Source organism: Elephas maximus, chromosome 13 (assembly GCF_024166365.1).
Source record: "Elephas maximus indicus isolate mEleMax1 chromosome 13, mEleMax1 primary haplotype, whole genome shotgun sequence".
Classification (NCBI taxonomy): Eukaryota; Metazoa; Chordata; class Mammalia; order Proboscidea; family Elephantidae; genus Elephas; species Elephas maximus.
Window position 1 is genome coordinate 27,561,682 of NC_064831.1, and position 15,743 is coordinate 27,577,424.

The following is a 15,743-nucleotide window of genomic DNA, read 5'->3' on the forward strand; positions in this document are numbered from 1 at the left end:
AAGGGAAGATCTTCTCCTAGCGTGGACAGAGAGAAAGCATGACCCTGCTGAAGCCCTGAATTCAGACTCCTAGCTTCCAGAACTGGGAGATGATAAATTTCTGTTCTTTAGAGCCACTGACGTTGTGGTGTTTTGTTATTGTAGCTCTAGGAAAATAAGACAGTACTTCTACCCAACCCGTGCAGTGGAAAAAGGAACTGGAAAGGAGGAAGACAGGAGAAAGAAACTGAGACAGACTTATGCCTTGGGGAAAACCAATTTTAAGAAATGATGTTGATTTGTTTAAAGCCATGAGTTTTCTGTGAGGATGACATAACTGCTGCACAGGTGTGCAACTCTCTCTAGGAATGTGCTGGTGTCCAAAAGTGTATTAAGTTAGAGATGGTGAATAGTACAAATGATTAGCACTAGTAGCAAAACTCTCAAAGTATATACTCTGGTATGTTTTGCTGAAAAATAGCACTTCACAATGTTGACACTTCTATAATTTCATTCATATTTACTAATCATATCCAAAAAATAAGCTTTTAGGAATCTTTTCTTTAATCAAGAGTTAGGCTACTACTCATGACTATAATCATCTGCTTCATGTTGTAATAAAATGACAATGATAGGTAATTCCCATTAAGATTCATGTGTGTAAATAACGCATCCATCTAATTTTATACTTTTAAGTTACACACCAGGCAATAAAGTCCTTATGTTGGAGATAAACCAGGTTTGTATAATTTATCTGGAGCTTTTGAGATCATAAACTCTTAAGCATATCACATCTGTCCATCTGTGAGAACTTTTTATACCTTAGACAAAAACTATTGTGGCAATGTTTGAATGAGGTTGTCTTTGTGGTAAGTAGGATGTTTTATTTTCCATAAATTATTTCTTCTAGAGTGCAAAGGCAGAACCAATCCCTGAGTTAGTTATACTCCATAAACGACAGACACATGATTTTGGAAAGGAGAGGACAAGCAGAAGCTACATATTTACGGCAGAGGTGAGCACGGGTGTGGGCTTCAGCAGGAGGCAATAGTAAGGGTTTAATAAATTATTCCGGGCTTTTTCTTATTCATCACCCACTTTGGTGCTACAGGCATTAGTGGTGGTTTCCTACAATTCTGCACATCCTTGTCTCCTTCATGCTGGTGGAGGCTCTTTCTAACCTTCCCGTCTCTGGCCCCTCCAGAGGCTCTGTCAGATATTAATCCCCCACATTAAATCACCCAGGGCTCTGGGTGGTGCTAACAGTTTGCACTTGAGTACTAAAGTTTGGCAATTTGAACCCACTCAGCCTCACCATGGAATAAAGCCTTGGCGGTCTACTTCCATAAAAATTACAGCCAACAAAACTCTATGGAGCAGTTCTATAACACATGGGGTCACCATGATTTGGAATGGACTCAAAAGTAATTTTTTTTTTTTTTGGTATTAATTCACTTTCTGCTTGAAATATCTATAATGGCTTCTCTTTCGCCAAATGATACACTTCATTGGCTCCTCTATGCTTCCCTTGAGTGATAAGGTACTGGATGATTTTCAATGAGCCACAAATGGAATCTATGTACACTACGTCTAACACTCTTTCCAATTATGCAAGTGTTCATTTAAAACAAAAAATCTTATCCCTAATAAATATTCATCTTTATTGGACTCTGTACAGCTAAAGCCTTATTTTCACAGAAGTTGTAATATTAAGGGAAGATTATGTTTTACAAACATCAGAACTATCTTCAGGTCCTAGCTAATATTTACTTCACTTTCCAACTTAGTTTTCCTTGATAGGTAGTTTTTAAATACTAATTTGGTACCAGAAACTACAAGTATCTGTGATACAACAATGATTAAGACAGTCCTGCCCTTTGCCCCATGATACTTAAAATCTAGCAGCAAAAATTGGAGACAGAATTTTCAAGGGGTAAAACATGTTAGCACAGCCATGTACTAAACATCCTTTAAATCATAAAAAGATTTTGAGTTCATAATAAAAATGATGAGAAGACACTGAAGAGTTTTAAACACAAGAGTGATACGATGAAGTTTTTGAAAAATCATTCTAGCTAGAGGGTAAAAGTAGTATTTGATGGAAAAAAAGGCCAGACGTAGAGACCAGTTAGGAAGGTGCTACAGAACTATAGGGAAGAGAGATAACAAAGGCCTGGGAAGACAATCACATTGAACAATGATAAGAACCATAGGGATGGAGAAAAGCGAATCACTTCAGGAAACACCTAGAAACTAGAACTAACAAGATGTGGGAATTAATTGGAGATGTGAGATAAGGAGACAGAACTCAAGGATAACCCCAAAGTTTAAGGCTTTTGGGAACTGTATAAATAGCAGTGTCATAATTGGGACAGGAAACACAGGAGGACAAAACGGAGATAGGGTTGGGTGCTGTGGGGATCAAAATGGCAAGTTCTGTTTTAGATGCGTTGAATTTGATCTGCTGGTAAGACATCCATGTGGGCATGTCAAACTGGCTGATGGAGGTACAGGCTTGAAATTCAGAAGAAGGATCTGGTCTGAAAATATTCAGGTGTCATCAGAATATGTATTGTAGCTGCAGCCATGGGAGTGGATCAGTTGACTCAGGTTCGTGTACAGCCTGGAAAGAGAAGGAAGCTCACCTTGCTGTCAAGGAGCCATCTTTGTTTTCCTATTTCAAGTTGTCTCATGGTCTTCCCATCTCCTTGTCTCATCTCTACTTCTTGGATAAGAAACACTGATTTAATATCACACAATTTCTCTAATTTCCCCAATTTTTTATTTCAACAGATGAATTCAATACATGAAAAGATATTTTATTAATGAACTGACAGAAATAATAGAATACAGTCATAGCAAGTGGATCATTAATTGGTTTCTAATAATTTACTACAACAACGTTTGATACAGTAGCATACCTGTTCCCTACAGCGTAGAATTCTCCAAGAAAAAAAAACACACAAGACAAAACTTTAACCACAATTATCCATTAGCATGTTAAGCAAAGATACTGCTATTTAACAAACAAAAAGCTTCTTGGACAGTTATGTTGAGTCCAACACAAAAATTAACTCTTCAGTTATATGACATTGTACAAATATATATTAATTTTTGTAAATTTAATAACCTGTCTTCCACATAATATAACTTCTATTGTTTCCATTCTTTTTCAGTATTCCAAAACTGCGATCCACTTCAGAAATAGTTTTCTATCTGTAGCATGGAAGGAATTTAAAGTGATAATATAAACTCTAATATATCATAAAATAAAACTCTCCAGTTCATAAAATTAATGGTTGTAACTAAATGTAATAAATAATCATGTTGAATTTATTCAAAATTTAAGGAACCAATTCACAAATTTAGTCATTCTTATAAAAATATGATTGCAATAAAACTTCTTTAACAGCATTAAAAGGACAACTATCTTAACATCTCAATTATTGTTCATGAGTATAATAAGGTTTTAAGCATCTTTGGTTGGATATTATTGAAATAAAAATTATATTTATAAAATCATTAAATAAAAAAATATTATAGCATCTATCTTCCACTATTTAGAGGTACAATTTTATTATGTATATATATATATACATAAATTATCCAAAACTACAGCTAGTCATTTTGAGAAGAGGATAAATAACTTTTGTTAAAATGGGTCCAAAGAGAACATTTGCAAGGTGGAATAAACTCAATTATTTCTAATATTTCTTACCAGATGGGTTCCATTTTGATAAAATTATGCTGTTTTATTTACCATGAATGGGCCTATGGAAGACCAACGCCAAAGAAAATAACACTGTAATGTTCTTTAAACACATTAGAGCTAAGTACCTGTGTTAAAAATGGCTCACAAATAACCACAAAACGTTATAAAAATGCTATAAAAATTATTTTCTAATCTAATTTTTAGTGATAACAAACTCAGCTCCAACATAGGAATAATAACAGACATTATACATGTTCAAAAAGCCAGAACAATTAGCAGCAATTAAAATTCTTATGTCATTTGCTTTTTCATTATCTAAATAGCATCTATGTAAAGCAGGAGCAACCTGAAATTAGAAATTAAATGATGGTTTCCATTTCTACAATTCTGAAAAAATTCAGCCTTTGGTTCTGAGTTTAAGAAAGTTCTCACCAAATGTGCATTTGGCTTCAAGAACAACTGTCTCAAGTGTTAAGCATTTCCCCCATCATTTGCCAAAATATTAATTATATAGCGAGTTTCAGTTTATTTCCTTGAAGCCATTCAAATAGTTGGCAACATTTCCCTGCAGCATTCCCTGATGGATTTAGTCTAAAAAAAAAAAAAAAGGATTTAGTCTATAGGATGAAAAATAAAACCAAAATACAATAACGTCACTCCATAGAGAAATCTGTGTTTGGAAGTCTTATTCATCAGAAGAAGGGGAAACACAGCATCTCCCAATCCAGGTCCTAATGTGATTTGAAAGTTAATAAGTCATTTTATTTACCCCACCACCTTTTTCAATGCTAATACTGCCAACTTCTTTGTTCAGGTTTATTTCACTCTGAAAAACATTCAAAAGTGTTTCTCTCTGCTTTTACTCATAATGCAATCTACCATCCAAGCGACTCTAAGCAAAGTTATTTTTTTTTTTTTGCCCTATCTTTGAATAGGAGTATTTTCACCTAGGCTCCCTCAGCCAGTTCTCCAGCAATTACATCACAAACGCTCATTTTCTTCCTTAAAACGAGAAATCAGGAGGCCTTCATCCCCGGGCAGCCTTCACCAATCAGAATTCTAGCTCTGGTCAGAATTCATTCATATATTTTTCACATACCTGCTTCCTTAGACATTGGTAGCCTCTGTGAAAGAGTTATCAGCGCCATTATTATTTTGGACTTCCAACTTCTTTTTAGCCTTGAATGTCACAGACACCTCAGAGTGAATGGAATCCAACCTCTGCTCACAGTGGAAGGCAGAGAGGAAGGCCTTTCTGTAGTTGCTGTTCATCCAGCCATACAGCAGGGGGTTGGCAAAGGTGGAGCACATGGCAATGATGTGGAACACTGTGAAGATGAGCTTGTACTCCTTCAGGTCCAAAACCTGGCTGTCAATGTCAACAGCAAGTTGGAAGGCATGAAGGGGTAACCAGCTGACTGCAAACACCACCACCACGCACACCAGCATTTTGGTGGTTTTCTTCCTTCGCTGATGGTAGTGGTCATTTGCAGCTCCAGGACTGACATGGTTCTTAAGTTTATTCCAGATACGAATGTAAGAAAAAGATATGATGCTCAGAGGCAACACATAGAGGATTAACAAGGAGGAAAGGCTGTAAACAGTGCCATAGATGCTCTTCTCCTCACCAGGCCACTTTTCAGTACAGACCACAATCTCAAAGTCTGGAATAATCTCAATCAGTGAGTACTCCCGGAAGATGGCCAGGGGGCTTGCCAGTAGAGCACTGCTGCCCCAGGCCAAGCCAATGATCAGGAAGCTGATGTGCTTGGAGATCTTGCTCTCCAGGTGGTAGACAATGCATCGATGCCGATCCAGGGCAATCACTGTCAAAGTGATTGTGGATACCTGTACTGCCAGGCCCTGGGCATAGGGCACCAGGTGGCATAGGACAGGACCCATTTTCCACTCCCCCATTAGGGTATAGGTGAGAGTGAAGGGCAGGCACAAGGTATTCACCAGAAGGTCAGCCACAGCCAGATTGGCAATGAAAAAGTTGGTGACTGTGCGCATGCTTTTGAATTTGATCACCACGTGGATCACCAAGGAGTTGCCAATCACCCCAAGCAAGATGATGGAGCAATAGGCCAATATGAGGACAATCTGCACCTCAATCAGCTTGGTGCTGTCTATAAGCTCTGGCTCAGGGTCTCGGGCCAGCTCATCTTTAGGAGTGCTTTGCCCTGGCCCATACTGTTCCACCTTCACTTCCTCCACTGTCTGGTTCTCCTCAGCCTCTGCGCCTACTGGGCCCATAGTCAGCACAACTCCACTGGGACTGCAACTAGCACAGGGACCTACAAAAGAATAATGAACAAAGGTGCAACGAAGATGACACAAGAGTAAGGCAAAGAAGTATCACAAACAAGCTAGTTTAATTTTGGCTGAGGCTCAAAATACCGGTCTTCCGATTCCTAAAACTGCACATAGGAGAACATTTCAATAAAGCAGGTCCTTTAATAAAGCTATTTACAAATATGGATCAAGTAAAATATACACTATGGTAGCAAAGATGAAATACCTCTAGTATAGACACAATGCCAGCGTGAATGCCGCTAAATCGATTAAAATCATATTAAGAGGGGTGAATATTATAAACTTAATTAATTTTATCACTGCTATAAATCCACAAAAATTTTAATGTAGCTAAAGAAAGGAACATTTCCTTCAATACACAGACTGTTTTCAATTTATAAACATTGCAATAAAAATTGCACAGGAAAGTAACAAATATTAAAACCTTTGCCCGGTGCCTGGGCTTTGCGGGGTATATAATATGTAGACAAACGGAGAAGGCTGTTTCATAGCCATTTTTTTCTATTGCAGGGGTTAATGTTAACAACAGATAGCCTGTGTAGGCTAGCTGCTTTTTTGAATGACCTGCAATAAACTTCCTACATATATGCAACACAATCTTAGACAGGCAGTGTATGAAAAATACATATAGATCAGAACATTTCCTTCCAACTCCTAAATATAAACATTTTAACTCTCTTCTTCCCCAATCCACCCTCCCAGTGTTTTTTCCTTGTGGTCCCTACCTCAGTCAATGCTATTCCCATTGATTAAGCCACCCAAAGTTTAAAAAAAAACAGTTAACAAGTCTAGAATTTTTTTTTTCTTTATCTCTTTTAGCCCCCACATTTAAGAAAACATTCAGATTGGTCCTCTTAAATATCTCTTCCTCCCCTCACCATATCCACCACAACAGTTTTGTCCTTCTCCGTTTCTTCAACGGAATTGCTGTAACAGACTTCTAATTTATAGCTCTTCCTCTTTTCTCTCATTCATTCATTTGCTTAAATATAATTGGGCATCTATTAAATGCCAAACCCATCTCTAAGTGCTATGAATATAGCAGTGAACAAACAAAAATCCCTACCTTCAGGGTGCTTATACTTAAACATGCATGCAGCAAATATTTAAAAACAAACGTCAGGAACTAGGATTTGTGCTGGCCAAAAAATCCCAGCAAGACAAGTACCTATACTAAAAGGTTGTTGTATCTTACTGTACAGAGGCTACAAAACACAGATACGTTCATGTCATTCTTCTCAATGTCTCTAGATTGCTTTAAACAATGCATTTATTTCTAATATAAGGTCCCCTTTTTAAGGCTGGAGCCTGGGTGGCACAGTGGTTAAGAGCTCGGCTGCTAACTAAAAGGTCGGCAGTTCAAATCCACCAGCTGCTCCTTGGGAGCAGTTCTACTCTGTCCTATAGTGTTGCTATGAGTTGGAATCGACTCGATGACAACAGGTTTGGTTTTGGGGTTTTTTTTTTTTTTTTGACGTTATAAAAAACATTCAGAGCCTAACATCATTGTGGTACTACCTTTTGAATATATTCATGATGACAAAAAGCTGCTGCTATTAATTCAGAACCCCTTTTAAATGGATTTGTATTTTATTAATCACAACAGCATCTACCTACAGTGTTGTGTGCTGTCAAGTCGACAGAACTGCCCCACAGAGTTTCCTAGGATGTAATCTTTACAGGAGTAGGTCACCAGCTCTTTTCTCCCTCACAGCCTCTGGCGGGTTCAAACTGCCCACCTTCCAGTTAGCAGCTGAGCACTTAATCACTGGGCCACCAGGGCTCCACCTACAGTGGTAGGCGAGTCATATTGATTCAGCCCAGAGACAACACCTGGGCCTGTGTACCCTCAGCTCCACTCCTTGCCCTTCCTCTGCTATGCTCTATACCACAGGAGGGCTGACCCTTGGTAGGCTACATATCCAGGCTCCCGGATTCCTGGATTCTAGCTGGGTTTTGTCAACAGGAAACCCAAAGCCCCATTCTCCTCGGTTCTGACCCATAGAGACCGTACAGGACAGGGTAGAATTGCCCCATGGGGTTTAGAAGGCTGTAATCTTTTTTTTTTTTTAATTGTACTTCAGATGGTTTACAGAACAAAGCAGTTTCTCACTGAACAGTTAGTATACATATTGTTTTATGACATTGGTTAACAAACCCACGACATGTCAACACTCTCCCTTCTCAACCTTGGGTTCCCTATTACCAGCTTTCCTATCCCCTCCTGCTTTCTGGTCCTTGCTCCAGGGCTGGTGTGCCCCTTTACTCTCGTTTTGTTTTACAGGCCTGTCCACTCTTTGGCTGAAGGGTGAACCTCAGGAGTGACTTCATTGCTGAGCTGAAAGGGTGTCCAGGGGCCATTTCTCAGGGTTTCTCCAGTCTCCGTCAGGCCAGCAAATCTGGTCATTCTTTTTGAGTTAGAATTTTGTTCTACATATTTCTCCAGGTCTGTCTGGGACCCTCTATTGTGATCCTTGTCAGAGCAGTCACTGGTGGTAGCCGGGCACTACCTAGTTGTACTGGTGGAGGCTGTGGTGGATGTGGTCCATTAGTCCTTTGGACTAATCTTTCCCTTGTATCTTTAGTTTTCTTCATTGTTCGTTGCTCCCAAAGGGGTGAGACCAGTGGAGTATCCTAGATGGCCACTCACAGGCTTTTAAGACCCCAGGCGCTACTCACCAAAGTAGAATGTAGAACATTTTCTTTATAAAGTATGTTATGCCAATTGAGCTAGATGTTCCCTGGGACCATGGTCCCCACAGCCCTCAGGCCAACAATGCGGTCCCTCTGGGAGTTTAGATGTGTCTATGGAGCTTCGATGACCTTGCCTTGTAGAAGCTGCACTGGCTTCCCCAGTACTGTGGACTGTCTTACCCTTCACTAAGGCTGTAAACTTTACAGAAGCAGTAAAGTTTTTTTCCTGAGGAGTAGCTGGTGGGTCCAAACTACTGACTTTTCAGTTAGCAGCTAAGTGCTTAACCACTGCGCTAGCAAGGCTCCTCAGTGGGAGACACTGGCAGGTAATTACAGGGTAGAAGGAAGAGAGACACCAAAATAATCCTCTACCTCCCTGTCAGCTCTGGATGATGCCTCAGTAGCTCTAATGCCCTGGTTCCTTCAGGACTGGCCCACTGGGACTCTGGTTTCCAGGTGATGACCCTGCTCCCATCCCATCCTTCCAGTGTCCCTCTAACCTGGAGGAAGGAACCATTCCCTGCTCTTGCTAGTCCTGGGTGGTCGTACCATCTCTGTTTGTCTTCCATCACCTGTGTAAGCAATTCCTTGCATTAAATTCCTTATCTTTCACATTCTTTCGTAGGTTCTATTTTGCATGATCTGTTAATAAGGCGCAATTATTCTTTCATTAAGTTGTTCTCCTACTAAAGTGTCTGTGAGAGAGAACACTTGGCCTAGAAAAGAAAATCCCAATGGCTTAGGGTGACCTTCAAGACTTTCTGACTTCATCAGTCATAATATCCTAAGCTTCTGTCACACTGTCACACTCCCAGTCACAGCACCAAATCGGTTTTCTCATGCCTCTCTGCCTTCTCTGTTCTGAAGCCTCCCAACTTCTCCAAATTCTGTGCTTCCCTTGAATGCCACGCTTGCCACGTTGCTGTCGTTTTCTATCACCCACCCCACCACAGCCATCTCTCTGGGGACAGAAACTGGATCTTCTTCATCCATTGTTTTATCCCTAGCACACACAAGGTACTCAATAATTTGGCAAAACAAATATGAAGCTAATGGAAAGCACAACTTTTCTGAATAATCCAAGACAGTAAAATGCAAAATATAATTCTGTTCTTTTCCTTTACTGAAGATAACTGCCTGTACAAGATTCCTTTCTCTGACGAGCCACCTTTGCCAAGAGAATACCTCATGTTATGAGAGTGCCTCTGGAAAGGAGGAAGAGTACACACCCAGTACAACAATCAGGGTACCCGAATCAAAAACTCAGAAAATGAAAAGATAAGCAGATGAGGGAAAAACTCTTTCTTTGAAAGAAGGCAAAACCAGATGTTCGCATTATTCATGATGTTTAGGGAGAAGTGCGCAGTGGTACAGCTTTCTTGAACAAGTGATTACAGAGCTTTTAATTGAAAATTTTCTTTACAGAAATATTACATTTATTTTATTCTTTTTAACCAGTAACCTCTCTTAGGATCCTTCTTAAATCAATCCCTGATTATAACATTTTAAATTTTCAGTCAATATGTGCCATAACTCTAAAGACCCTGTGGCATAGTGGTTAAGTGCTACAGCTGCTAACCAAAAGGTCGGCAGTTCAGATCCACCAGGCGCTCCCTGGAAACACAATGGGGCAGTTCTACTCTGACCTATAGGGTCGCTATGAGTTGGAATCAACTCAACAACAATGGGTTCGGGTTTTTATGTGCCATAAAGAGATCTTTCTATTTCAGGGGCATGTTACACACACACACACACACACACCCCAAAAAGGAGCCTGACTACGCAAAGGGCGATTCCCACCTATTTGCATTTGCTACTCTGATACATTCTAGTTCTTCATAAATTTCAAATAGAGTGTTCTAAGAAGCCTGGGTCCTATTTCACATTTGCCTCCATTCTTGTGTAATTAGAGAAAATGGAAATTAACCATTCAATCCTTGGAGTGTATATCTGATAAGCCTTACCATGTCCCTTAGACTAAGAAAGAGACTGACTCTACCAAGCACAATTAGTCAATCCTGACAAATCATGGACAGAATTAAAAATCCAGAGGTCTGAGTTTGGGGATTTCAGCAGACTAAATTGAGAGTCAGCATGAAACTGAAGGATATTAGGGGTAAGGAGTATGTTTGATTTATGGTACTTTGCTTTTACTTTCAGTCCTATATTCTTTATTTCAAAGCCTCTTTATTACAGAGCTTCTCTGCAGGAGTGGTTATTGATCAGCAGGCTATTAGCATATGAATACTATTAGCTGTTCTTAAGCACACTACCGGCCTTTGGTCAAGTTAAAGCTTTGCCCAGGGAATCGGTCATTTTTTGACAGCATTTCTAGAAAAGTGAAAGAGAACACACAGAATGAGTTGCCAGATTAAAAACTCCAGAACACAAAAATTGAAAGAAAACAGACAAGGCAAAAACGCCTTCCTTGAAATAAGGTGCAATGTGATGTTCATATTATTCAAGACATTTAAGGAGAACTGTGAGGTGGTACAGTTTCTTGAATAAGTAAGATTTTGCTATAGAAATATTTCTTTATAGGATAAGAAAAAAGGCGTCACTGTTTTTTCAGAGATTCAAAGAGCATTATCTGAGTGGGAGAACAGTTCATGCTTTGACTACACATTAAAATTTGTGAGGATTTTTGCAATAGTTCTCTTATTGTCCCTGGTTGGTCTTAGCAAAACTTAACATTTTATCAATCACAACATCTCCAGTAATTTTTCCCAGAAATCAAGCCATACTCCCTACACTTGTTAGTGGAGGGTGGGGGCTTTCAAGAGTGCTACATATGGAGATGACTGTTTGCCTAATAAGCAGAAAGGAGAAAATATTCACCAAGGGCCTGTGATGGCCCTCTTCCATGTTTGTGAGCTTCTGGCCTTTCTTTGAAAAAGAACATGGTCTATTTCATGTCACTGAATTTTACAGGATCTGTCTCTCTAGTAAAACAAGTCTTAAAGCTTTTGAGTTTTGCCTGCTTCCCTTCCACCATACGGTCCTACCAGTCCCTTAGAGTGGAAAAAGAGGAAATGCTTAAGTATATGTCTCTCCTTGAACAGCTTGGAGAATCCAATATGACCTTCCCCTTTAAAAAGGGGTCTGCTTTTAAAGAACAGGCAGGACCAGTAACAACGTGCTGTTCTGGAAAGATAATAACCTGTGAGGAGGGTCTGCAGCCCTGGTGGCAAGAAATCAGCTGCTAGCCAAAAGGTCGCAAGATGGAATCCACCAGCAGCTCCTTGGAAACCCTATGGGGGCAGTTCTACTGTCCTACAGACTCGCTATGAGTCGGAATCCCCGCGAAGACAATGGGTTTTAAGACGGGTCAAGGAAATAGTTAAGAATCTTCAGTAGAAAAGTTGAAGTAGAAAGCTAAGATGGTATTCATACACCGTCCCCCTCCCCCGTTAACTTCAGCTTAAAGGAGGGGGAAAAAAATCCCAATCCCAACACTCATTGGGACCGCTTCCATGCCTCTTCATCCAGACCCTACAGCTCCTTTTGGGATATTCTCTTCCCCAGAAGGTGAATCGGCGGTAGGACTTACACTTCCTGAAATGGTCCTAATTTTTCTGCTGAGACGTGGAAGCAGGACGCGTGCAGCCCGTCGGTCTGATGATTACCAGTAGCCGGCTCCCCCGGAGAGGGCACTGGGAGGTCCCCGAAGGCAAGTCCAGCGCTGTCCGCTCCGACGAGCCGGTCCGGGGCAGCCAAGGCGGAGCGGCTGGGCGGCTGGCACAGCTCGCTCTGCGGCCAAGCGCGCGGTTCGCACTACGCCGCGCAGCGCAGGGGGGCGGGCGGAGAGCGGGGCGGGCCGGAGGGGCGGGGGGCGAACCTGCAACGAGATGGAACAGGGCGGGGGGCGCGTCGGTGGTTCCGCGGGGGCAGGAGTTGGACGGGAAGTGTCCGCGAAGCGGGAGCTGGGGACGGTGTCCAGGTCCCTCCGCTGCCTCCTGGGCTTGGAAGCCGGCGTAGCCGGGCCCTACCCAGCGCGGCGCCCCCTCGCGGGTCCCCAGGGCCACCCGAAGCTGCTACACACCCCGCGCGTGACCACCGGAGTTTTATACCCCAGGCTACCGCATCGCCCACCTCCTTTCACTTTCCTGAGCCCCTAGAGCCTTTGCCCTTTGCTCTCCTCGCCCCAATTTTGCAAGAGATGTCCCGGCCAGGACGGGCACCCTAGGCTCGGGCCCGGGCTCAGCAGGTCTACCTGGGAAAGGCGAGGGCAAAGTCCGAGCGGACAGACCGAGCGAGCTGCAGGCCAGCGGCTACGGTCCCCAGCGCGGCCACCGCGCCTAGACTTTGGGCCGGCGCATCTCCGCGCCGGAGAAAATCCCACAATCGGGCCTTGCTTCTCTTCTCCGCTTGTAGGGGCAGAGGCGCAGGACGATTCCTCCGAGGACAAGCCCTCCGCAGCCTCCCCCAGGGCTGGAGAGCCGGGCTGGTACTCCCCGAACTGAGCGGTCACTGCTTTCCAACAGGAAGAGAAGACGCGTTCGGATCCTTGTAGCCCAGCATCAGCAATTCACTTTAACAGGTGTCTGCTGACAGGTCACAAGTTGGGTTTCAAATTCCTCAACCCTCAGCCTGTGCGGCTAGCGCCCAGCTTGCGCAAACGCTAGAGGAAGGAGGTCGAGGCCAATGGTGATCAGGAGTAAAGAAAATCTCGCTTTCGCCAGTTAGCCGACCTCCCAACTCCTCGCTCTTTGATTGTGACCCTTGTCTCTCGCGTCACCATGAGAGCATGCCATCGGAGCACTCTCACCTGTCTCCTCGTACTGAAGCCCTTTGCTAATGCCTTGAGCCTGTCCGACTGGGTTAGTGAAAGGGAGCTAAACAGGATTCTGGAGGTAGCCAGCAAAGCTGAGCCGTCTGCTTCCTCAGGATTCCTCCTGGAAACTCTATATTCAGAGCCATTTCTTCTAGAAGTTTACAGCCAGTCTCTATCTCTCCTTTTCATTTTTAGAGGGGGCAGCAGAGCCGACCAGGTTAGGAAAACAAAAGCCCGAAACTGGAGATCTAAGTTTTCTCTAAGTGACCTGTGTTGGGACTTCGCACAAATGGCTTTCATTCTGTGCTGCAGCTTCTTCATTTCTCAAAGGACGACGGCCATACCGGTTCAATCGGAACTTGCCTGAAATATTAAAAAGATGATTTAGATTAAACTACTCAAGGGCAAGAGGGATTTTTAGCTATTAAAAAAGACGATAAATATCCTAGCTTCAATCCTATAAGAGTTTGTCCAAGCTCTGATAGCATTGCTTACGTAGATTAACCAAGCAGCTTGGGCTTTTCAATCACCCAAAGTGCATAGAACTGGAAATGAAATGTTCTACACAGTTGTTCTACACGTCCAAGATGTTCTACACAGTTCCACTTAAAATATTTTTGTAGAGTTTTTTTTTTTTTTTTTTGCCTTGGGAAACTGTTCTTGGCCCACACATGCATGTTTATGCGACAGGTTCCCTTCCTCCTGATATATTCTCACCAGTGGAGAATGAGCTATGCACCAATAAGTTGTAGCTTTAAAAGTGTAAGAGTAGCTTGGAACAGCAACCACAAGAGCAAATAGGAAAAAGAAAAAGTGCTGTCCTTCAGAGCAATTACTTTTGAGGGTTCGACTTATTTCACTGGCACTTCAACTGTGTAAAACACGTGCTTGCCTCCTTTACACCTGGCTTTCAGGACAGCATAACAGCCATGTATGAATATTTGTCTCACTCCCTTGCAGGGTTTCTCACTCCCAAAGGATTCACATAGTTCCACAGACATCTAGTCAACAACCCTAAGAAGATTAAATGACTTCTTTGACTAATGTCTTCTAGTAATTAAGGACAGAATTGGATGAGAAACTGGTCCATTGAAATTAAAGTTGCTTTATTGTGTATCATATTACTAAGGACGATTTTGACTTTTGTGTATTAAGATCTAATGAATATATTTTAATGTGCATTTTATGTATACTAAAAAAAATTTTTTTTTTTTATAACAATGGAGCACTCTAATGAAGGACATTAAATCATGTCAAGACACTGAAAGAAGGTTTTGGAAGTCATGATGTAATGTTGATGAATCCAAATTGAATATAAAAAAATATAGGACAGAATAATTGACACCTGATTTCTTTTATGTCACATCAGTCAGTTTTTCAGGCAGTTCCACATCTTACCAGCACAGGTGCTGACAACTCTGCTAATAGGGGCGATTCGAGCTCAGGTGCATACAGGACAAGGGCCAGTAACATTAATGTACCAGTGGGCAAGGCTTTAGGAGACAGTAGGGAGTGACAGGGTCTATAACAACATGGAAGGCACAAAAATACACGCTTCCTCTGAAGAGGGAGGCTGCTTCTAGGTTTCAGCTGAGCTGCCCTATGAAAATTTAGATCCAGTATTGTCAGATCTCATTTTTTAATAGACGCAAAATCTAGATAATAAAATCTTCCAAATATTAAATGAAGGAAATTAATGTGGATCAGATCTGTGCAGTACAAAATAATTACAGGCATACCTTGGAGATATTGTAGGTTTGGTTCCAGACCACCACAATAAATCGAGTCACATGAATTTTTTTGGTTTCCCATTGCATATAAAAGTTATGTTTACACAATACTGCTGAAACCCTGGTGGCATAGTGGTTAAGTGCTATGGCTGCTAACCAAAGGGTCGGCGGTTCGAATCCGCCAGGCACTCTTTGGAAACTCTATCGGGCAGTGCTACTCTGTCCTATCGGGTCATTATGAGTCAGAATCGACTTGACGGCACTGGGTTTGGTTTTTGTTTCTTTTTTACACTATACTACAGGCTATTAAGTGTGCAATAGCATTAGGTATAAAAAAACATTGTACAAGCCTTAATCAAAAAATACTATATTTATATTGCTAAAAAATGCTAACCATCATCTGAGCCTTCAGTGAGTCATAATCTCTTTGCTGGTGGAGGGTCTTGCCTTGATGTTGATGGCTGCTGACTGATCAGGGTGGTACTTGCTGAAGGTTGGGGTGGATGTGGCAATTTCTTAAAATAAGACAACAATGAAA

At 41.7% G+C, this 15,743-nt stretch overlaps 1 protein-coding gene across 3 annotated transcripts; it reads right to left on the reverse strand.

Annotated features, from left to right (window-relative positions):
• Positions 1-638: 638 nt before the first annotated feature.
• On the reverse strand, positions 639-13,395 carry NPY2R (neuropeptide Y receptor Y2). Of its 3 annotated transcripts, none has more exons than XM_049905269.1 (4): positions 12,915-13,395; positions 12,252-12,539; positions 4,791-5,988; positions 639-2,602 (listed from the first exon to the last, which is right to left on the reverse strand). In XM_049905269.1, exon 3 carries the CDS (start codon positions 5,945-5,947, stop codon positions 4,799-4,801), a length of 1,149 nt encoding a protein of 382 aa, XP_049761226.1. In that variant the 5' UTR covers positions 5,948-5,988; positions 12,252-12,539; positions 12,915-13,395; the 3' UTR covers positions 639-2,602; positions 4,791-4,798. The 3 variants fall into 3 exon arrangements, with proteins under 3 accessions (XP_049761226.1, XP_049761225.1, XP_049761224.1); XM_049905268.1 differs by lacking the exon at positions 639-2,602 and adding an exon at positions 3,590-4,282; XM_049905267.1 differs by lacking the exon at positions 639-2,602 and having other exon boundaries at positions 3,590-5,988.
• Between the last annotated feature and the right edge of the window lie 2,348 nt (positions 13,396-15,743).